Here is a 22,740-nt window from a genome sequence, read left to right on the forward strand (position 1 = left end):
TCCAATAAAATCCGGATTTGATTACCAAGGCTACCTGGTCTACCAGGCGTCTCCATTTTACTCCACTCAAAATGTTAAACAATTTTCAAGGCTTATCAAATACACCATCTTCACTATGGCAGACGCAATATCTGAAGACTGAAGCCCACAAACCTGGGTGTCAGCGACAACCTCGTTCTATTACTTCTCGTTTGCATAAATTCCCAAAACACTACTTACTAGCAAACTATCATTTCTCAACATAACAAAACAGGGTATTTCATTTGTTACAAATTTTAGATTAAATTCAGTTTATTTCTTTCAGCGAAAATGTGAGACTGCTTTAACGAAACGGTTCAAACAATTTATGAACATGAAATATGGCAATGGTACAGAAAAGAAATTCGCTTCCGCCCGCAATTCAAGGAGGGCACGCATTAGAAAGAGAACATATAGTAACAGTAACAAATCCGTAGAACTTAAGTAGTCGATTTGCGTGAAAGAACAGCTCATATCTTAACATTTACGCCTGTATGGTAGTATAGATCGAGTGTAGAAAAAAAAATTTATAAAAGTACGTAAAAATAGAAATAAATCCCCATTAGTTAGTGGGAGATTAAGCGGCTGTGTATTGAGAAGAATAAGAGAAACAAGTTACGTCTTAACTACTGACAAAAAAGATAGACAAGGTACAGAAAAGCAAGTTTAACAATAGAGCGATCTGATTGAATGAGATAAAACCAATTTTTTGTTTGTTTTCCCAAACGCCGCCCGCTCGCGGGCAGTTTCTCAATAAACTTCCTCTAAAAGTGTAGCACCAATGTTTGTTCTATCCCGTCCTATTCGTATGTCCATGTAACTCTCCTTACCGATGAATTTTGGCGCTCTCTAAATCGTGCAATGTTTTTAAAATTGACCAAAACACCATATTATCCATGTTTTTTTCAAATATTATGATAATAAACACCGTTTCCGTGCCGTGTCTAGTTCAATAAGAAACAACGAAAATACAAATGTTATAATCGACCGTGTCAGCACATCCTTTCGTCATGGAGCTCAACAAAATACCTGTGTTTCTGTGCGCCCCTATCTCCATAGCACTGTGATTCTTATTGTTTTTGGCGTTTATTTTACAAAGTTTTAAAATCACCTGCAATGACATCTCTTTACAACCCTCGCGCGCTCACAGAGCACAACAAACGAAAGCAAAAGCCCGCACCAGCGAGGAACACGGCATGTAGCGCGCCTCTAGACAGACTAAGGCACAGAATTGGTAGCGATCGCGATCGGCCACGTTACCGGTCCTTTGAGCACAATGTCCGCAAGACATTGCTTGATTTTGATGAAGCGACGCTTGAACTCCAACCCGCAGCCCTTCGAGAGCCGAAAGTCGCACAGTATTTTGCCGTCCATCTCGACGATGTTCGCCTTGAAGGTGAGCTGTACCTTCCGCCGGTCGATCGTGGAGATGGTGATGATTCCCTCGTCGTTCGACTTCCACCCGTAGCCCAGCTTCTCGAGGGCGGCCGATAGACGCTTCAGCGTTTCGTCGCAGCGCGTCGACACGAAGAAGCGCGTCATCCGCCGGACCAGCCGCTGGAAGGAGTTCTGCGACTGCTGCTGCTGCGTACCGACACTTTGTGTCGGGTTCAGCTGGGTGCACAGTATCAGATCATCCAGCATGGTGGGCTGCGAGAAACAGAAACCGTGGCGGGCCTCGATGGCCTCCTCGACGCCGTGCACCTCACGTTCGGTGTGTACCAACGTTGGCACTGGCTGCGATTGGCACATGCGCGACGTGGAGTCGTCCAGGGGCGTTGAAATGTCCTGATTCGAACACAGTCGCTTAGCACGGGGCGAGGGCCGACCGTCGATCACGTCACAGCCAGTGCCCATACCAGCGCCACCGTTGTTGGCACCGATGTCGGCAATACCTGCAACGGAAATGAAGTTTGCACACAGGACAAAGACAACAATTAGAAACCAACCAAATTTGACGTCAATTTCACGGTGATAGAACTAGAGAGCTTATTTCACTGCGTACAAGGGTTGTAAATCGCCGTTTTTGCCTGTTTTTAATCACAAACTGTAGTAAAACACAAATTCAAACAAATTAAGAAATACACGTCACACTGATTCGGGGATGCAGTGCCAGAATTATTGTTTTTGTTGCGGTGCTTAAAAAACAAAAGAGAAACAAAACGAAAAAAGGGTGGAACTTTGGAACCAAAACGAACTCAAAATGTACTCACACATTAGGTTTTTGGTGACAAAGCTATATGTGGAATGTGTACATAAATCATACAGCTAAAATCACCAAAGACCCAATAGGTGGCAAAAGAGGCAGGCAAAGGCAGGCAGCAGGCAGGCATAGGGAGAGGCAGAGCACAGGGTAAACAAAAGGGGTCATTTAAAAAATTCAAGCGGCAGTCAAAGAAAGGATAAAGGCAGGCAGTAAATAAACACATGAAAATCAAGACATATTTGCACAAAAGTGATTGAAGGAAACAATTTGAAAAACAACGAACGATCAGAAACGAAGTTCCGTTTAAGGGATTTGTAATCTGGCGCGTGAACACTTTAGTGGTAACATGCTATTTAATACGGTGCTGAAAACATGCCACAAACGGGAGTGCAAAACACAAAAGTTCGATATTAGCAACAATTTCTAGAAGGGCTGTGACACACGTTAAATGTTAGCTTATTGATATGTTCGATCGCTTGTGCTCTTTGGCGATCGTCAGTGGAAAGATCCTGTATCGTGTTTGTAACCCTCTTCCGTCTATGCTTTGGTAATCTAGCTTTATGAAATACTTCAAATTCTATCATACAGCTAAAGCGCCAAAGCAGAGAAAAAAGAGATCCATTTGTTGATACGGCACAAGACAGCTTCGTCGTCGTTGGGATGGCCGACCGCCGAGCGATGACAGTGGTCGACACCCGGACAAGTACCGGATTCCCCTCAGAATCGCTTATACAACTGAGAGTCATCCAGTACCTGACCATGTGCCGACCGACCACCTTATGCGAATCCCTAGGTTTGTTGTTGCTACGCCATCGTTCTTCCACCGGCCAATAAGGAATTGGAACATTCAACTGAACACAGCTTATTCTCCTTTCTGTTTGCCCTCGTTAGCAATTAAGAACCGATTCGGACGGCACACGACGGTCCAACACCACATGGACTGTTGCCAAAATGTGCATATTCTTCCTAAAAGCTTTTTCGAGGAACCGATTCACACTAATAAACCGAACATTTTCGTGATGCATACTCCGTGATCGAGAGGACAAGGGCGCGCGCCCGAGCAGCAATGTTAGTTTAGGAGTTTCTGTGCTCCAATTTTAAATGGCCATTAGTGCAAGTGTGCCGCATGTGGGGCGCCACGGCCAAAAACAAATACGGGTTGTGCGCCGATATCTTTACGTTGTACGACAGAAATTCGAAACAGAAGCCCCCCTTTCGAGACCGTGCCCCGTGTTGTGCCCACTTTCGTTTGGAAGGCACCGCTGAGAAATTATAAGAGAAAAACAAACCGAAGCAAAAGTATGAATTAGGCAACCAGAGGAGCTTACCTTGCAAGTGAAACTGCGTGTGGCACCATTTGTGGTCTTGCAGTTTGTCTAGCGTCAATCGTTGCGCCGGATTAGGCACCAGAATCTTTCGCAGAAGCGACAGCGTCAGCGTGTCCAGCTTGCACCAGGGCGTCGAGGTAGTGTACTTGTTGTCCTTCCAGCAGAGATACTCGGCACAGCCGGACGATGGCTGGTTCCAGGGCAGTTCTTTGTTAACATTATTAAAACATTCAAAAGCGCGTGAGGAAAAAATGGCAAGACAGTAGAGAACATATTATTTCCAATGGTTGCTACCGATGGTGGTAATTAAATGTGATGAAATCATGGCAATAGTGAAAGACGGTGATTGGAAGTAGGCCATGCCAGAGAGCTGCAGAGTGTGATGCTCGCTCTTCGTGTGTTTTAGGATCAATACATTCGCAAACACAAAAAAGCTCAACTCTGTGCCAAACGACAAAACCAAAACACGTGCGGCAGGGCAGCACAGCATAACGTAAGATCACACACTTCGGTTTGACACACTCATATTATTATTTTTTTATATACTTTTAAGGCACTTTTCACAAGGCGCGAATAGGAGCGATGGCGCGGATGCAACGGTGACAAACACAGAGAGAGATATAGAGAGAGAGTGAATAATGATTGGCGATCGTTGTACAGACGAGGAGGTTCACAAATTCACGACACAAAACCGGAACACAGCGAGCGAGCGAGCAAACGCGTGTGGCGAGCGATTGCGAAGGAAGCATACAATATACGAGCGAGCAGGGAGCAGAGTGCAGTTTCTAACTTTATTTGCATAAAATAAAGAACATCGATCGAGGAGAAAATGAAAAGAAATATCTTATTGAATTGGCGTACTTTGGCCACAACAACACACATCGTTCGAGCGGGCAAGAGCAGAGTAGTGATGGTGAAAATGGTGTTTATAAAACCAGGATATAACGGATACGAAATAAAAATACACCGAAACTGCAATCGATAGCACACACAACACACATATCGCAATCGCAATTCAACACACATTATAGTTTAGAGCATATATATATTAAGGTTAAATTAAGAAAAACAAAAATATCACAACAGTGCAGCAGTGCAGCGGCAGCAAGCAATTCCCAGTTGGACCTCTGGTACTAAAGCTTTAGAGATATTACAATGAAAACAACATTCTACAGCTAGAATACCAAAGACACAGCCGGAAATCAATAACCGAAAAGAGAATTGGGGGGAGAGCATATGCAAAAAACAATCGTTTGGTTGGATTCTCTTTTGTTTTGTTTTTGTTGTGTACGTGGTTTTGGCGGCCTATGATGCGAGCTTTGTGTTTGTGGCGAACGAAAAGGAGAGCACACACATATGGAATAAAATGCAAACGTAAAACACACGAAAAATGAGCACATCACACAACAAATAATAATTCTGTGGCGTATCGGGGACAGAAAGGGCTAGGGCTAGGGAAAGGACAAGCGCACATGTGGCGTTGATAAAGCAGCAGTGGCATCGATTGTGTGTGTTGGTAAGTGAAACCCAAGCATAAGTCCAGCGAAGCTCGAGAGATCAAAATCGCTGGATCGTTTGATCAGATGAAGAAGTATGTTTCACTCACCACACGCAATCCTTAACAATGGGCACATAAAAGGAAGGCCACATTTTGAAAGTACATACAACACCAATCCAGAGAGCGGCGCAACATAGAAAGCATAAATTATCCACCAATTCTTATCAACTGGTTGGGTCGTGCGGATGGGTGTAAATGTCATTCAGACGAAACAACGTTTCTTAAATATGTCTCACTTGTTGGCCGGGCTCTATTAATACTTTACATGGAACAGTAAAAACGATAATTCATGCTGCGACGGAGAAAACGTGTTCCACGTGCTTGCGGAATTGAAGTGAAAAAGAGGACAAATGCCTTCACATGCCGGAGGTCCGCATTTCAGCAGCACTGAAGTGTGTTAGCGAAAATTAAAAGCATTGCAAGAAAAGCTTAACGTGACGTTATCATCTCTTTACATGAGGCATGTGCGTAACACACTTGGTGGAGGGAGCTCGTTGTGCGCCAGTGTCAAGCGGAAGGGAACGGGTGGTGGTGGTCGGTGGTCGTGAGGGATCGGCAAAAGCATAGCGACAAACAACACAAACTTACCTCCAGCAAGCATCGTGACTAGGATGATCCCGCAGGACCAGAGGTCGGCCGGTGTTGCCCGGTACGGTTTAACCAATACCTCGGGGGCCACGTACGGCAGTGTTCCACACTTCTTGTCCAGCAACCGTTCTCGGCCTTTCATTCTGTGATGCCACCAGCATGGAAAGAGAAATGATTTACCGTTAGAGATCCCCGTGAAAGAAGTAGAGCGCTCGCTGTCACTCCGCTACACAGTCCCCCTTCTGTACCTAATACCTAAACATGGTGGCCATTCCAAAGTCCGATATCTTAACGTTGTCGTGCTCGTCCAGTAGCAAATTTTCTGGCTTGAGGTCACGGTGAGCCACGCCTCGCATATGCAGGTACTCGACTCCGGCCAGCAGTTGATTGAAGTAACGTTGGGCCTCCGGCAGTGGCATTCCAACGTCGGGCTCTGTTAAGTGGCACAGGGAACACATAAGTAAATGGTACAGGGAACACATAACCGCTTCCGTCAACACGGGCACCAGAAACTTACCGATTCGATCGAACAGCTCACCACCGGCGGCGTACTCGAGGAATATGTACTCCATGTCCCCCTGCGTTCGCTTGCCGAAAAATTTCAGGATGTTTGGGTGCTGCAGAATTTTCTGTATGCACACCTCTTTCTTCACCGAACTTTCGGCGTCCGGATGCGCCGGGTTTCTCAGGTGGACCATCTTCATCGCAACCGCTTCTCCCGACTGACGATTGATTAGCAGCTTTACCCTACAACAAAACAGCATGTCCAACGATTAGTATAACAGTTTAAAATCTATCGAAAAATGGTAACACGCCCAAGCGGTTCATCATGTCGCCCCCCATTTATTATAGAAAGAGAACTACTTACTCTCCGTAAGCGCCTTCGCCTAGCGTTTGTCCCAGTGTCCAGCCTTCGACAAACTCTCGGACACCTGCGTTCTGCGACGCACCCGACTGTACTGCTGACATCATTTTCGTCCTTCGCCTAAAGCTAGGTACCCCTAACTCGGCTAATCCCGTTTACCACCACTTCTCTCTGATCGCACGACGTTCGGCACGGGACGAAGAGCAAAAAATCGGCCCACGTGGTGAAGCACCGTTGCCAGCAGATTGAACACCTTGTGCACGGATGGGGACGACCACTGTTGCTGCCTGTCGCTGCTGCCGAACACACCCGCGCGCTTGCATCCGTTTTCCAAGTGAAGTTTTTATCTCAAATTAGCAGAGCGAGCACTGGCCGCCACCCACTGCTACTGCTTTTTATTTTTTGTTTTTATACTGCGCCGTTGACCGCCCGTTGACCACGTTGTGCCAGCGACGACGACAACGATGACAATTGGGCTAACCACTGTCCACCAGCACTGCTAAGAGCGGGTGATGGTTCTCCCGTGGCCGGGATTTTTGGCAACGTGCCACAGTGTCCAAGCCGGGCGATGAGACACCGTTGGCGAAGCCGATGCCGATTGCTGGACGACATGCGACAATCGAATCCGGTTCGGCCCGTCCACTAATCCTAGCAAACGATGAGCCGGTGCTTCTTTCCCTGCCGTCGCCGAACCCCACCAATGGTGCACCGATCCTGATACTGGTGGTCATACGATAGGCAAGTGCAACTACTCTCTGCAGAGTGTTACCCGTTTTCGGTCGGTTTTCGTCTTTTGTTTCCGCTTTTCTGCAGTAACCGGATCACAGCAGCGCGTTTGCGAATAAATCGCCTCTCTCAGGTTGATGTGGTGAATTCAAATATTGATCCGCGATCCTCTCCTGCCGTGCGCGCATGTGACTCTCCTACCTCTATATTGGGTGAATTTTCTCGGAAGCAGATCCGTTGAACACACTGTGCTCATCAGTGAGTACGGCGTGGTGGTGGTGGCGGCGGGCGGTGCCTACTGACCTTCGGGTGCCGATGAATGCAACTCATACCCCACGCGGTAGAGAGTTTAACGATTTTACCGGAAGCGAAAAAGCCTCTCCTGTAAACTGTCGGATCTGCTTGCTCTCTTAGTTCCGGTAGTGGGCGTGGGAATGATCATTCATCTCCACACAGAGAGCGTGACGACCGAATGCTGATTATGCGTATCAATACAAGAGAGCACACCATTAGTTTTAGAATTTATCAGAGACACCTCTGTCAATTGTGAGATTTTTTGTTCAACTTTAGAAGACTTCTAGAAGAGAATTAGATTGTGCATTCACTGATTTGCTGGCAACGTAAGTAGGATCAATCCGAAGAGCAACCACCAGCCACAACCTACCAGTGATGGAGGAACTCTGGTCGCTATGCTTTTCACGCGAAATGGAACCGTAGATTGCTCACAGAAGAAACGCTCGGTGCTCTGCTGCTGCTGTGCTCTCAATTCCATGTACTCTCTCTCTTGGCAAACCCGGTACTTTGGTTTCGCTCACCAATCTCTCCGTTTCCGGCGCAGAGATTGTAATACAGCGTGCAATGATGAAAAGGTCCTTTGGCCGCTGCGACATCGGCGAGAGATCCGGCTATTTCAGCTTTTCCTATATATTTTTCTCTGCGCACTATATATCGGAATTTTTACTTCGCTCCGAGGGTAATGATCCGAGACAAAATCGTAGTGATAAGATGATACTTCTTCTCTCTCTCGCTATCGTTCGCTGCTTGCTTCGTTCACTGTTCATACGGCGACGAGGCCACTTCTTGGTCAGGTGAGCGGTAATGCAAAGTGAGGGCGAAAAATCCTCTTTCCTGGTGAAAAAAAAGCAAAAAATAACAAATTAATCGTCTGCTGCTGATCTATATAAACGTTCCCCTCGTGGTTGTAATGTCACATAAATCCACGAGAATGAACCGAAAAAATCAATCAATTTGTAGAAGTATGCGATCCGAACACAGGGAACCTGCTCAAGGTCATGAACAAGCAAAGGACGCGGAAACGCACTTTGCTTGGAGGAGACGAGGCTTACAAGCAATCTGGCACAACTGGCCGCGGAAAACACGTGAATGACTTTTTTGTCACACCATAAAAAAACAACCTGCCAAGTTGGCACTAAAAACTTCGAGACCGGAGGCGGGTTGGAATTCTATCCCGCAAACTGCATGCATAACACAGCAAGCGACGTATGGGTCGGTCTACGGCTGTGTTGCCCCGCTTCTGCTGATAAACGTGGTAATAAGATACACTCAACGCATGCCATGAGTTTCCTCCTCGCGCTGTTGCCTTGGCAATAGGACATAAGTGACGTTTGGGTATAATTTCTTTTTGCAACGCATACACAAAATACATTACCAACTTTAGTGTTCCTTTCCGCCAATATGCTGTGATGGACACATTTTTACATGTTTGTTAGCACTAGTTCTATCTATTAGTAAAAATTGTAACAGCAAAATTCCCAACATTTTTGAAAGAGAATTTAACACTATGAATTACATAACGTAATTTCTTAGCACATATTTGAAAGCACCTTATTATGCGTATTTTTTTAATGTCCCCACAAATGATTATTTATCTCTGTGACATCTGTGGCAACACGACTCATCATGATGATGATCCGTTAAGAGCCATTAACGCACCGATTAACCTAACACTAAGAAATCACAAGGCGAGGCTTACGTAGCTTTGAACATCCTTTACTATTTTGTGTCTCTATCATTCCTTACATCATACAGCATGATTGACCATCACCTGGTGGGGGTGGTCCCGGAACGAATTCCATGTGATCTTTTTATACTTTTTCTGTTTTTATTTGCTACATCTCGTGGATAGAACTCATCACTACCATTGCGAACTTGAATGGTCGGTCGTCCTCGATAGCACTTCCTTGACACGCCATTCCGTGCAGAGACACAGATATCACCGCAGGCCGCCATCGCAGCAGCAAACTGTGGCCTGAACACGCACACACCCACCAAAGCGCGGAGAACAAGGCTAGTAACTGGAGAGATTTGCAAATTATATGCTGATATAGAAGCCGATACACCCCCGAGAGTGCGACCACCACGCGAAGGTTTCTTCCTATTCCCATCTACGGTTGTTTCATGAACGCCACACGGGGTCTCTCGTAGGTGGATTCGGATTCGAAAATCCTTTCCCGTTGGTATGGTGTGCAACAAAAATCAGTGCAAGTTTCTACAAGCCACGCAAGCTTCGCCTCTGCACAACAACATTGTGTGGTGCAACAAGAGAATGCCATCAACCTCTTAGCCACAGTCCAGGTCCAGGTCCAGTCCAGCACAGCGTGGCCGCTCTTGGCTTTACTCTCGAGACGCTGGTACACGCACTAGAGGTCGCTGAATTTCAACATACCGGCAAGCAAACTGGAAATACCCATTTCTTTTCCCCACGAACCAGTTTCTAGCGGCTTGCGTTCCGCGGTCGCTAGGCCACTGTGGCTACAAGCGGTGGCGCATACAGTGTGTGACGCGGCGGCGAAGATTCTCTCTCGCCACGCATCTCTTTCCCAATCTGTTTCTCTCTCCCATCCGTGGTAGGCTTTGGGTTTCTTCATTCTGATCCAGAGCCATCAGAGTGCGTTCTTCTTCTGCTCCCCACACTATTTGATCACTTTCGAACTTCTTGCGACATCCGAGAAGATCCTGTGCTGCCGGGCCTGGAGAATTTCTTCATCGGAAGATCGAGCAAAAAACAATCATGCACGCTGCTATTCCGAAATTCATTTGCGTACGAACGAGATGTAGAAAGTTAGAACGCTGGAGCGAAGACAAATAGAAACTTAAGAAGCACCCGAAGGCGAACAAACAACACCAACACACAAAGAAAAGGTGTTCTTCGCTTTACCGCACCCAATAGCAGCAGCAGCACCGACCGACCGGTGTCGGGTTGAAATGCTAGAGGATGCTGATTAACTGGCTTCTATCGAAAATGATGCCTATGCAAGTGTGCAAGTAACATTTGGAAAATTACTTCCTCCCAGACGACAATTAAAAGCTTGTTCAAAAGTATGATTGGCGCTATAGAGATGAACTGTTGCGGTTGTACCGCATGCGCCTACGCTTTGCTCTGACACAGGGCGTAACTCTCTCGAGAACGCGGCAAAAGGATGGAATCCATATTTGCGTTGAATGCGCTCCAATATTGCTATTTGCTTTTTATAGCACTCTGTCGCAGTTTTGGTGCTAGTATTTCAATTGATCACTAAGTCAAACATAGTAGACTATTGCACCTTCGATGCTACCGGGAAGGGTTATCGAGCTTTCGGGCGACCCATTCTACCATTTTCTCCCGATTCCGTCTTCCATCATACTCTCCGGGAGTCCCGTCGCCTCATCAACACACACCGTTATGTGCCAAAAAAGAAATCCAAATCGAAGAGTCAACTCTAATATGGCAACCTGCTGCTAGTCTCCCCTACTGTTCTCACGTTATCCCTGTCTCCCTCTCTCCCTCTCTCTCTCTGGCGCTTTCTCTCGCAATCGAAAGATTCTCTCATGTTTCGTTGGTGGCTCAGTTGTACCCCTTTTGGTCATCATCTCCCACGTCAAACCGTGTCCCACACCACACCTTAGTGTTGACCACCCCCCACCCACCTCTTCACACACACGACTGCACGCCCGCCCGCCCGCTCACTCTCTTCCAGCGTCCTTCTTCGGTGCGATTCCAACCAACATCCTCGCAGGAGGGGTTCGAAACGGGTTCCAAAATGATTTCGCGTTATCGTTCGTTCATTGCTCCAGGTCTTCCGCCTATTAGCCCGTGGCGGATCTCGTTCCTTCTCTTTCCACGCATTCGCTGCGCTCCTCTCTACGAGGTTACACACTCACCCACATCGCTTCCTTCTGCTGTATCCAAAAGCTAGTTGGCCTTTCGTTGTTTCATTGCGCGTGTGCATGTGTATGTGTCTTCTGATTTTGTGCGCGGGCGCGACCGTTATTGTTGTCTGTGCAACTCCTCCACAACGCCACTGATTCAGCGGTCTCTCGCGCGGGCCACATTAGTGCGTTCGGCAAAGAGCTCACAAAGTACCGCATGGTTTTCTTTTACATTACCTTTGAATTTTCCTTGGCAATGCAACAGCAGGCGCGACCCATTGTTCGCAAGAAAATCGGAACAAATGGTGCACCGGAAGAACGTGTTTCTGTACGCAGGGAAGTGCGACAGAAACACTGATTTTTCATCGTGGTATCGTCGTATAACCGACTACAAGCAAAGGTGGATCTGAAAAAGATGAGGAAGACACCACGCCAAACGTATAGCAACAACAGCCGCCATCGTTCCACCACCGATTCGCTGTTTCGAAGTGGAACTACGACAGAGAAACACTAGAAAGAAAACAATGATTACTTTTCAACCCATCATAGAGAAAAAGCGAGAGCGAGAGAAGGAAGGGAGAGTTAATAGTGCAAGCAACAGCGGGTATTTCCCGGCGCTTCTTTTTTCCGCACCGAGCCGGGTTTCAGTCGGCAAGCGTTCTTCTTCTGCCCGAAGAAGTACACCGCAAAATTCCACTCTTCGCCAACGAACGAGAGACAGGTTTTAGCAAAACTGCCTCGGCTAGTTAGTTGACGGCAACGTCCTCTCCGAAAAGAATAGGCCATGCCACACCAATGGAGAGCGAGCCCACAGCCTCCTCTGCCGATGAGCGCATGCAGAGAAAAATGCTGACCAAGCACGCTCGTGAAACGGAGTAACAATAGCAGCCACGGCCACGGTACGAAGAGTCAGCATCCACAACCTGCGACCAGCATCATCGTTGTGAAAAGGTGCACACAACCTGTGCGTCGGGGCCCGGGGGCGATCGCGTATGTGCGCGCTGAGGAGAAAGCGAGCGAGAAGATGAACAAACGAGAACGGGAAAGGCGCAAAGGTACAACAACCGCGTGGAACCGAGGCAAAGCGGCAAGAACTCCTTCGAGGACGTTGGTAGGAACCAGCGGGATCCGCTTGGCAACAGAACTTTTAGGCTTGAATTATGGCCGTTAGAGAAAAATGATTCTTCTCGGCGGTTGTTTTTCTCTGACCAACGCGAGTCGGAGCGAGACAGAGATTAGTACACCGAGAAGAGCAAACGGGAGAAACAACATCCAACGCACGCAGGAACTCGGTGGTGGTTGAAGCAACTTTTCAGAAGGACAATTAAAACCCGGCCAACGTAACGATTGAACAAAATAACATAAAGTCTCGCAGCAGAAGATTCGCTTTCCAATTATGCGTGAACGGCCGGCCGGCCATCCAACAGCACTGAATAGTGGTCCGTCGTTGCAGCTGATCACAATCGGAAAACCGTGTCCTCCAGGGCAGCAATTATATGGAGACACCTTCGTGAAGATGGTTGTCCGAGTACGAATGGTCACCAATCTAAACTCACCTGATTGGAAATGATGCTTCAAAGCAGAAGCCATTTTGTCGGCGCGCTTGGACCGGCTGGAGACAAGACACCATAACCTCTACTTTCACGTTTCCCATGGCTCGATTCCGTTCGTTCTCTGGATCCTCGCTGCAGTCATCAGGGAGTTGCTTAGGAACATCATCCTTCCTCAAGGTATACCAGGGAGTTCACTTCTATTAACGCGTGTAAGCGAGATTCCGGAACCGCGTGGTGTTCGCACGGCAACCGAAGGATCTTTTTCTTCAACCACGAGGGTGTTTGTTGAAAGCGGCCGTCATCCCTGGACTCTGGCGGTGACCGCGAACACGATTGTGTTTGATTAACAGACCCACGCACACTCGCGGCGTGTCACGCATTGCGATTAGCAAAATCTATCACGCGGATTCTGAATTTTCGCGGGATTTTAACCACCGTGTTTCAGCGTTTTCTAGTACCAGCTGTGTGGGAGCGCGTTTGCTGCGACGGTGAAAGTGGTCTGACTTGGACACTTTTCGCGTTGCGTGTACCTCGCACGGCTAAAGAATGGAAGCCACTGTGGCCCACAGGTTTTTTGACAAATGGTTCTGTAGCAAGGTTCGAAAAACTGTGGCACACACAATCAAGGCTTCTCCAGCAGCAGCAGCACCCGACTTGATTCGCAAGAACGAGAAAGCTATGGCGATGGAGCGACAGAGACGAACGGAGTGATCGAATTGACCACTCAACTCTTCCACAGTGGGTAACGAAAAGTGTCGGGAAGAAATCCTCGAACGATGGCCAAGAGAACGGCAACAAGAGAAATAGAAGCTGACCTATTGTAAACTCTGGCGAAAACTGTACTCACACCCTGCAAGCGACGCTTCTACAGTGTTGCGGGCCGGCCAAAAGCTGTGCCGCGTTTCACGTACGCACACCTTCAAGGTTTCGGTACCGGTTCCCGAAAAATGAAGTCCACGGTTCGCCTACTGCACAATACTGCCTTTCTCGCTCGGACGAGTGCAAAAGAATCCCATTCTTCGCACGGCCACCGCTCTCTCTCTCTGAGGTGTCGCTCTCTTTTTCCACAGACTCTGTGTTGGTGGATTTTAGCAACCGCAGTTTAGTGGGCCCTGGACGCACACACATCAGAAGCCTTTCACTTTGCCTCCCTTTTTCTCTGGTACGAAGCCGCCAGCAACCGTCGTAGCCAGGCTGCGATTCCTTTCGGTTTTGAGAGCCGGCTGCGCCGCTGCTGGACTCACACTTTTGGCTGCCGGTGAACAGTGTGAGTGAAAGAGTAGGCACCAACCGGAGCCGGAGCCAGCGGCGTACACGAGTGTGCGCGCGCGCGCTTTCGTGTCCGCAATGGGCGAAGTGTGCGTGTTGTAAAGCCAATGGCTTCGCAGAAAGAAAGGAAATATCTTTGCACACGGCGGTGCACACTACGATGGGTGTATTTGGTTAAAGAAACTTTTAGAATGCATCAAACATTGTCAATTTTATCCTTCGGAAATTTGAGACCGTGCTCACTGATTTTTAATGAATGTGGCGGCAAAAGTTTGAGATTAGCGGCTTACCACTTAAAAATGCCGCAAGAAAATTCCTCCATCTTAGTGATCGTCTAACGCCGCCATCGGTTTTCATGACGAACACGCGCTCAATTTCCGTTTTCAACATTCACTCATGATTCGACAAAGATCTACGCCACGGGCCAACGCAAATTTGTATCACCAAGGATCTGTTTCCCAACCTACAAACGCTACCGGTGGGGTGGCGCCCACTGTTTTGCTAAATCCCTGCAATGTTTGGCGCACTTACCTTGTTATCTCAGGTGCTTCACCGTGCGCGCGCGATTACCGACAATCTAGTTCACAAAGCTTTCGCCGACGTTGTCGTGATCTTCTTCCTTATTCATCTAACGCGAGCCTGATTGCCGGGGAATAGTAGCTCCAACAAACCATCACCCGAGACAAACTGGTGTTTTGGTGGGAAGACCACAGACTTTCACGAGACCTGTTTTACTACACTCTACTGAGATACAGCGTCGGACGACTCACCATTATGTTACACGCGGTACGGGATTGTAGCGGTTCCGGTAGAATTCGGCAAATCGCAATATGCGGCGCAGCGGAACAGTGCGGCTTGTGCCGGCGAAAAATCAATTTTAATGAAGCAAGTCGCATGAGCGGGTGATTTCTCATCTGACACTTGAGCGGAATAGAAAGAGACGAAACACATCTTTTACATTCAGCATCCGTTTGACATTGACGTTGGCAATGTGTCTCGTGAGCGGGAATATGGACACACCAGATCATTATTGATGTAATTTATTGGTTTCAACTAAGCATTTTAGCCTAATATATTTACCAAATGATGTTTAGTAAATTCCTGCTAACTCATGCTGTAAACATAAAGTCAAACAAAAGCCAATGACGCGCAGTTGCCATTTCTCATTCACCATCGTTGGGCACTCACGCGCTCTAGTACTTCCCCGTTTATTCAGCGCTTTTGACATTGGCTGGTGACAGTTCGGATGAGATGTTCTAACCTCAAACGAGGCGAAAAGAAACCGCTTAGTTCGCGGAGTGTAAACAAAACACATCAACGGCAAACGAACCGCTTCGTTTTGACCATAATCGCTTAGCAGGAGAGTAGTGTGTCGGTTTGACCCCAATGTCTGAAAAGAAGGTAAAATGGGAACAGAAGGTTATGTAGAATGCGATCCATTGTAACACGTACCTCCACTATGCTCTAGGGATCGTCAGCTGCCAGTGGCCCGGGTGGTGGTGCTGGCGGCGGTGCTGGCGGCGGCGGTGGTGGTGGCGGCGGTAGCGGTGGTGGAGGTGGTGGTGGTGGGGGTGGCGGCGACAACAAGGAGAAACGCCGGAAGGAATCGATTCTGGATCTTAGCAAATACCTTGAGAAGACGATCCGTGTTAAGTTTGCCGGTGGTCGCGAAGCGGCCGGCGTGCTGAAGGGCTACGATCCTCTGCTAAACCTCGTGTTGGACAATACGATAGAGTTCTCGCGCGATCCGGATGACTACAAGCTGGCGGACGATACACGGCACCTTGGGCTGGTCGTGTGTCGCGGAACGTCCGTGGTGTTGATCTGTCCGCAGGATGGCATGGAATCGATACAGAATCCGTTCATCGCCCAGGAAGGCTAGCGGAGGCCGATAGGAGCGTCGCCGAGTAAGCGTTGCCATGTAGATGGCCACCTTGCTGTGATTTTGCTTCACCTTTCAGCGGACTAACCCCTCGCTTTCATGCATTTTTTTGCTCATTTTGCGTAACATTCCCTCGGTTGTTAGGCAAATGATTCGTTACAGCAAGCGTTTTGGAGCTGATTTCTTTCACTTTTTGTTACCGTTTATGGTTTTGTTTTCTTTCTCATCATTCTCTTCATTCATTACACACCACCCATTCAATAGTAAAAGTTGTCACCAGGCATCCCGGGCAACACCCGGGCAGGAATTGATGGCCTGTGGCGTTGAACATGCCTCTAGGTTTCTGAATGATCGGTTAATCGATCGATTTATTAGCTTAAATTACTACTCGCTACTATGTGCTACGGTTCATCTGCTGTCCGAGCTATGTCGATCGCTGCCGATCGTCTCACCCCGTGAACGTGGACATGTTCTGCCATCACTTTCTGCGTGGTTGTTGGCCGGTGAAATAGTTGTTAAAAATGTAACCAATAGAAACGGAACAATTACAATAACACGATACCGGGAATGTTGACCGTCAGTAACAGTAACAAATGGACGGTCTCGAACGATCAAAGAAAAACGTGTACCGATCGCCCGATTTAAGCGTTCGTTCAACAGAAACAAAAGGAAATACAAAATACTCAATGTTATGAGTTATTTCTCTTGTAAATAAATTCCAAACTAAACTCAAAACCGGACTCAGTCTAATCCGAACTCGTTCCTGATCCACGGGTACTGAGCCGGGCATTCGTTGCAAGTGTAAAGGTAGCGGTCTTGCTGCAGCACTCGACTGTGCAGTTTACAGGTACGGGGCAGATTACATACTTGCTCCTGCGGGTCAAGTTGCTTCGGTCGGCACTGCCACGGTTCGAAGCGGCCAAGTTGGTTCGAGGTCGTCGGATTGCGCATCCACTCGATGGCCTGGTTGCCGGTAACGAAATACACGTCCGGATATTTGGCCATATCGTCCAGGAATCTCTGCAATGCGGTAAGCAAGATCAACCGTGTACGGTTCCGAATTTTCTTAACACTAAAAATCTCACCAAGAAGGCATCGAGATACTCCTGTTTGCGGAACCAGGTCGAGTGAAAATACAACCCGAGCGGTGCCCGATTCGAGTGGTAATGGCGCTTGAAGTTGTGCACAAACATCCGGTACGCGTCCTCGCCATCCATGTGCGGTGGGCATGTGTCTACCATGCCGCACGTGTACTCGCCGGCCTCGAGCTGGTTCATTACCAGCTCCCAGATGCCCGGATAACTCCTCGACGGACAGTACTGATGGACGCCGTTGCACGCGTGCGGCATCTTGTAGTCAAGCGTATACGGCCACAGCGGAGGGTTGGAGTGTGGGGCCACCATCGACGAATCGTACACGAATCCAAACTCCTTCATCATCAGAAACTGACGGTTCCAGCCGACGCGCAGAAACGGAACACGCATCCCGCGCAGCTCCTCCATGCGCACGTTCGCGAACCGATTCACGATATTGGCTTGGCCAACCATTTCATCGAACCAATCTTCGATGGTTGCATTCCGCGACCACCACTCTTCCGGGCCGCGGTGCGTGATCGAGTGGATCGCAATCTCGTGCCCGTCGTTCCAGAGACGCTGCACCTGGGCGTAGTTGGTGTACTGATGCGAGACGAAGAACGTCGCCCGGATCGGGCAGCCGTTCGGGTTTTTGCGACCGGCCGTGAACAGCTTCTCGTTGTAGAGTTCCCAGTTTTCGAAATTAACCGCATCATCAAACGTTAGCAATATCATCTGTGGCGTGTGGTACCGCTCCAGTCGGCCCGGAATCACCGTGCCGTCCTTGGAGCAGTAACATTCCGGCAGGACGCAGACGGTAGGATCACACGGATACACCGGATCCGGATCGTGCTCCGCATCACACCATCCCTCGTCCGATCCATCGGCACAGTCGACCGATCCGTCGCAGAAGTACTCCTTCGGCAGACAGGTGCCATCGCCACAACCCAGCTGTGATCGCTCTTCACACTTTGCATCTTTAAGCAAGGGTTTCGGCACGCGGGCCTCTGTGGAAAGAGCCGACGATGGATCAGATTAAGTGCGGGGCCGGTAGAGCATGCGGCCGGTAACACTTACCCGCCGTCACGTCACACGATTCGACGTTCTGCTTGAAGTCACATATTTGGCGCGTCACGTCGAACAGCAACCCAACGGAACACTTGAACTCGAACACTTCCCCGTCTAGGCACAGGTAGTACTTGGCGCACTCGGTGTTGGTCCACATCTTGTGTACCGGTCGGTCAGGATTTCTGCGTTGGCGATAGATAAAGTCGTTAACTAACAGCCTAGACGGGTGGTTTTATTTTTTGGATAGGGCGAGAAGCCTGGACTGACCTGTAAAATCCACCCTCGAAGCAGGGAACCGTGTTTTTGAGACTCCGCTTAACGAGGTTGCTTCCGTTCGCTGCTGAAAGGTGCCAGACCGCGAGTAAAAACGAATGAAACGAATGAGCAAAAATGCATTCCGATATGCTACGGTGGTTCCCGCGACAATCGGATACACGAGAATTAAAACGACCCATAATGCACCGCTAGTGTGGAAGAATGAACTACCTCTTCTTCTTCGTAGGAATCCCAATAAAATCCCTCTTTCTAGCGGAACGGCACCGAATGGCAGTATCCAGACGGAAGAAAGGTGGAAAATTTAGGTTAAAGCATGGGAAATGCGAACCATATTTCTTCCGGAACCTTGCCTTTGTGAGTTGGTTCGTCCGGCGCACGCTGAAACGAAAGCGACCCGGAGCGATAGAGTCATTTCAACGCGATCACTGCGCAAAGTGCACGTGGGAAATCCGCTTCAGCTAGGGGATTGTGGAAGAAGCAATGCAGCAGCTACTGGTTACATCCACAAAGCGGACTAGTCGATATTGCAAAAAGAAAAGGCGAGCTTTTCCAATCTGTGCATTGTTGTGCCGAGTTTTGTAGATCGTCTGGTTCCAAACGGAGTGAACTTTCGAAATTATGACATCGTTTGGTTTGGCCGGGCACGCATTAATTTAATCTCTTTCACGCCGAAACTATGCTGAACGGACCTATTTACTCTGCACAATGGGTGGATTGAAATTTCGACCCCAAAACCAACCCTTCTTTCTGCTGCGGTAGCGGCAACGGAGAATGCGCGATGCTTCTATCCACCGGCCACCGCAAGATTCTTCCACTTTCTATTTTTTTTGCTATGGCTGCGCTAATTGAATGAATTATTTCCAGTAACTAGCCATTCCGAGGGCCCCCGTTGGGCGGTGAGGCGGCCAGTGTTGTTAATCCAAGCATTACAACATTGCGTTTCGGTTCGGGTTGCGCATTGTTTTATTCTCTATTGCGTAAACTCCGTCGACCAGAACAGCCGACGGACGGAACAGTTGGGTTGACTGGACCGGACGCGTAGAGTAGTGATGAAATGCAGAACTGGAAGCTGTTTTTAATACGATTGGAACTTAAGACGCTTAAATTTAGTCCGTAGAACGTATTCGTCCTTCACATATGGCGATTGTTGCAACTTTATTCGTTAACAACCGTGTTGCGAAAGAACAGTGGCCAATTGAACCCCATTGGTCGTCCTCCGCGGTTGGTGCTGATCACCGATAAGGCGATCACCACGCTGTACGGTGCATGTGACACGTGCATTTACTACGCTGCACCATATCGCTTGTGGCGTTTTCTCATCACCTTTGGCTCTTGGGGACCTTCGGATCCAAATTTTGCGATTAGATAACCCAGTCCGGCGGCGATCGGGTCAAAAAGGTCTTCTTCCAGCGCGTCGTGTTGCACTGCAGTCAGGTTAGCTCAAGTACTCATACGTAATTACTGGCGGGGCGCAATGTGCCATGCGATCGTGTGCCACCAACGCGTGGGCTATTTTTTCGAACCATCCGACGAAAGTGTTCGCCAGTTTGGGAGATGAAAATGATAAGCAGCGTGCGGGTAGGGACGGCAGGAAGTGGTGCTACAATGCCCCGCTCGAGCCCTCTTCAGGGGCTCACATAAGACCTGTTTTGTTTTTCGAGATTAAACAACGATCGCACGTAAGTGTCTCGTCGAACATGTTGCCGGGGTTCGGTTCCATCCGCAACCCGTGGGAAAATGTGTAGCTCCGCAGGAGTCTTAGGTCCCATAAGGTCTGAACAATCGACTGCCGACTGCGATGGCCACACTCCGGCGAAGGGAAACTAACCTAACCGGAGACCGTACGCAACGGTGGGGGCGAAAGCCGATCGTTGGCCGATTAGCGTAAGTGTCGGGTGCTCTTTCTTACTTTCCGGGGCCCAACTGCGGGGTGTCACAAAACCGGAAATGTATCTCTGTATGCTTCGCCTAGGCCAATTTCTCGCTCGCAAAAAAACTGGACCAAATAGACGACAGCGCACAAGCCAAGTAAACCCACCGGTCTCGCTCGTAATGTCATGATCAAATAACGGCTCTACACCCGATCCACTCGATCGTACGCTACCCAAGGATCGATGCCTGTGCTTGCAGAGGGGAAAATGTATTTGTAATTCAATTTTCCATGTCACCATTTCCAGTTTCCAGTTTTTCTCGCCTCTGCCCGCCCGGCCCGTCGGTTGATAAGTACCGTTCAGCGGGGAGGGCTGAGCGTTCGCCCAGCGGCAGCGGTGGTTCCAGTCTGATTTACATTTATTTTTCTCGATCATTTGCGCCTCTCGCTTTCCAGCCACAGCAAATGCCGTCGGGGGTTTTCTATCAACCCACTTTTTCGAGTGCCATTTTCCACCGTTTGCACAACGGTGTCGTTTTTCTTTCAATATTATAATGCGGCGCGCATGTTCCTTACCGTTGCCTTAGTGTACATTAAAGTCCATGAAGCTCTACAGCCGACGCCGTGTGCGATACTGTACTTGAATGGATCATTAATTAACTCCAGCGCATCTGGTGCAGTAACGTAAGGGGAAGCAATTTTCCAGTTTGTTTTATTTAACACCAAACTGTGGACTCACACGAATTATGGGTTTGCCCCCTGAGTTCTTTCTCAAGCCGTCCCGGCGTCGATCAGCGTTTAAAATCAGCGTGTTGCTATAAAATGACTCTTCCAGAACATGGTCAGGAATCGTTTACTGCAGTTACTAACATTGCAGCATCCGACATGTGTAACATCGACGATCGCTCCAAACAACGGGAACCACAAGAAGCTTCTACAGAGTTCCTGTTCTGTGTTCCTCGGAGTACTCAGCCGTACCATTTACGGCTCGAGAAACTCAAAGGACCACGCAAGTCAATTCATCGTTGCAGATGCATGTGCGGTTTTTCATCTTCGACACTTTCCATGTTTCCGTGCGATTTCTGTGTGCGGGAAATTTCACTTCCGGCCGTCATTCCGAACCTAACCCAACACGGCGCCATAGATCAAAAAACTGGCAAGTCTTTCCACTGAAACACACATTCCCGGGGCGACAGCGACCCGGGCCGCCCAACTCGTTGCTCGAAATCAAAATCTCTCGTTTCCGCACCCGGTTTTCAGCAACTAGAAATCCGAAACGCAATGCAATTTTTCCCTTTCTTCATTTAGCCTCGATGGGGATTGTCGCTTTCCCAGTCACTGCGGGTCGATCGCTTCGCGGAATGGAGACGATCTTCTCAGCCACTCGCCGCTCACCGTTGCATCGCGCCGCAACCACGAATGCATCATTACTTCTGAGCGGCGCTGCGTTTGCGGTTTCTGTTTTTTATCTTTAGTTTTTCTCTCCCGCCGGCAGCAGCAGCAGCAGGTGGTTAGCGCTGACACGCCTAACGCCAGAAGCCAAACCCTCGCTTCCGCGCTAAATCTACTCCCTCGGGTAGATCTGGCCCACCACGTACCGTTTCCAGTGAAAGTGATCAGGGCCGACAGCGTGCAAAGTAAAAATAGACCCATTCCGGTTAAGTTGGTCATTTTTTCACGGCTGGCGGCTAGTGACTCGTACTGGTGTCGTGGAGCTGCTCCTTCTTGTAAACTGTCCTCCTGGGCCGGTGGTGGTTTACGTGTTGGGTGTCAGTTTTCTAGCAGTTTATATCATTTTCATAAATGCACTCACAATATCACTTAAAGCAGCACTACCAAACTTTTGAATCATTTCGCCTTATCGCAGCGCGCCATTCTGGATGGTTTACAGTTTCACACTGGATGGCACGCATACCAGTTCCGGTTTGTAGTCCTGGTCCGGAAGCAGAACTCGTCAACCGGTCAGCAGTTGCGCGAAAGCGCTGCGTATCAAGCGGACGAATCCCAGATTTGCAAGATTTGTGCGACTTTTCTACTTTTACTTTCACCGAGCGTGCTCCCGGTTCCGTAGGAGAGTCTCAGCCAGTACTAAGACGCATGTTCGAGGATTGTTGATATGTTCGTTTTTAGTTTCCTCTTGTAACAATCATCCACCTTTCACTGCGAAGCACTGCGGTGGATTGTCGATTACTTTTCGGTCACAGATCGTATCAAAACCGAATCGGCCAATCCGAATTGTTGACACTGGACGCAACTAATGCCCGATGCAAAATATGCAACCACGAACCGCGAACAGAAAGGGGCCCTCGAG

The 22,740-nt window shown here is 48.6% G+C and overlaps 3 protein-coding genes across 5 annotated transcripts; 1 reads left to right on the plus strand and 2 right to left on the minus strand.

The window, feature by feature from the left end:
* Positions 1 to 327: 327 nt before the first annotated feature.
* LOC131211286 (serine/threonine-protein kinase grp) lies at positions 328 to 8,405 on the minus strand. Of its 3 annotated transcripts, XM_058204699.1 has the most exons (7): positions 7,954 to 8,405; positions 6,567 to 7,764; positions 6,216 to 6,445; positions 5,954 to 6,131; positions 5,699 to 5,841; positions 3,553 to 3,759; positions 328 to 1,913 (listed from the first exon to the last, which is right to left on the minus strand). In XM_058204699.1, exons 2-7 carry the CDS (start codon positions 6,668 to 6,670, stop codon positions 1,237 to 1,239), a joined length of 1,539 nt encoding a protein of 512 aa, XP_058060682.1. In that variant the 5' UTR covers positions 6,671 to 7,764; positions 7,954 to 8,405; the 3' UTR covers positions 328 to 1,236. The 3 variants fall into 3 exon arrangements, with proteins under 3 accessions (XP_058060682.1, XP_058060681.1, XP_058060683.1); XM_058204698.1 differs by having other exon boundaries at positions 6,567 to 8,405; XM_058204700.1 differs by having other exon boundaries at positions 328 to 1,847; positions 3,508 to 3,759; positions 6,567 to 8,405.
* Positions 8,406 to 15,812: 7,407 nt separating this feature from the next.
* LOC131211289 (U6 snRNA-associated Sm-like protein LSm7) lies at positions 15,813 to 16,864 on the plus strand (the record flags this gene model as incomplete). The annotated part of the gene is made up of 1 exon (XM_058204705.1): positions 15,813 to 16,864. A coding segment is annotated over one exon (330 nt), but the record flags the coding sequence as incomplete, so codon positions are not given.
* Positions 16,426 to 22,100, minus strand: LOC131211284 (chitin deacetylase 1). The gene is made up of 5 exons (XM_058204697.1): positions 22,028 to 22,100; positions 18,551 to 18,620; positions 18,293 to 18,465; positions 17,228 to 18,222; positions 16,426 to 17,162 (listed from the first exon to the last, which is right to left on the minus strand). The coding sequence occupies exons 1-5, from the start codon at positions 22,098 to 22,100 to the stop codon at positions 16,884 to 16,886; spliced, it is 1,590 nt and encodes a 529-aa protein (XP_058060680.1). The 3' UTR covers positions 16,426 to 16,883.
* Between the last annotated feature and the right edge of the window lie 640 nt (positions 22,101 to 22,740).

This window comes from Anopheles bellator, chromosome 2 (genome assembly GCF_943735745.2).
Source record: "Anopheles bellator chromosome 2, idAnoBellAS_SP24_06.2, whole genome shotgun sequence".
NCBI lineage: Eukaryota > Metazoa > Arthropoda > Insecta > Diptera > Culicidae > Anopheles > Anopheles bellator.

Excerpts from the sequence above, each read along its gene's own strand:
- LOC131211286 (XM_058204699.1), bottom strand. The coding sequence starts at position 6,670 with ATGATGTCAGCAGTACAGTCGGGTGCGTCGCAGAACGCAGGTGTCCGA. Across the intron at positions 6,446-6,566 it reads GGCGAAGGCGCTTACGGAGA|GGTAAAGCTGCTAATCAATC; the intron begins GTAAGTAGTTCT and ends GTTTTGTTGTAG. Across the intron at positions 3,760-5,698 it reads AGTCACGATGCTTGCTGGAG|AACTGCCCTGGAACCAGCCA; the intron begins GTAAGTTTGTGT and ends ATGTTAACAAAG.
- LOC131211284 (XM_058204697.1), bottom strand. The coding sequence starts at position 22,100 with ATGACCAACTTAACCGGAATGGGTCTATTTTTACTTTGCACGCTGTCG. Across the intron at positions 18,466-18,550 it reads TTCGAGGGTGGATTTTACAG|AAATCCTGACCGACCGGTAC; the intron begins GTCAGTCCAGGC and ends TCGCCAACGCAG. Across the intron at positions 18,223-18,292 it reads ATCGTGTGACGTGACGGCGG|AGGCCCGCGTGCCGAAACCC; the intron begins GTAAGTGTTACC and ends CTCTTTCCACAG.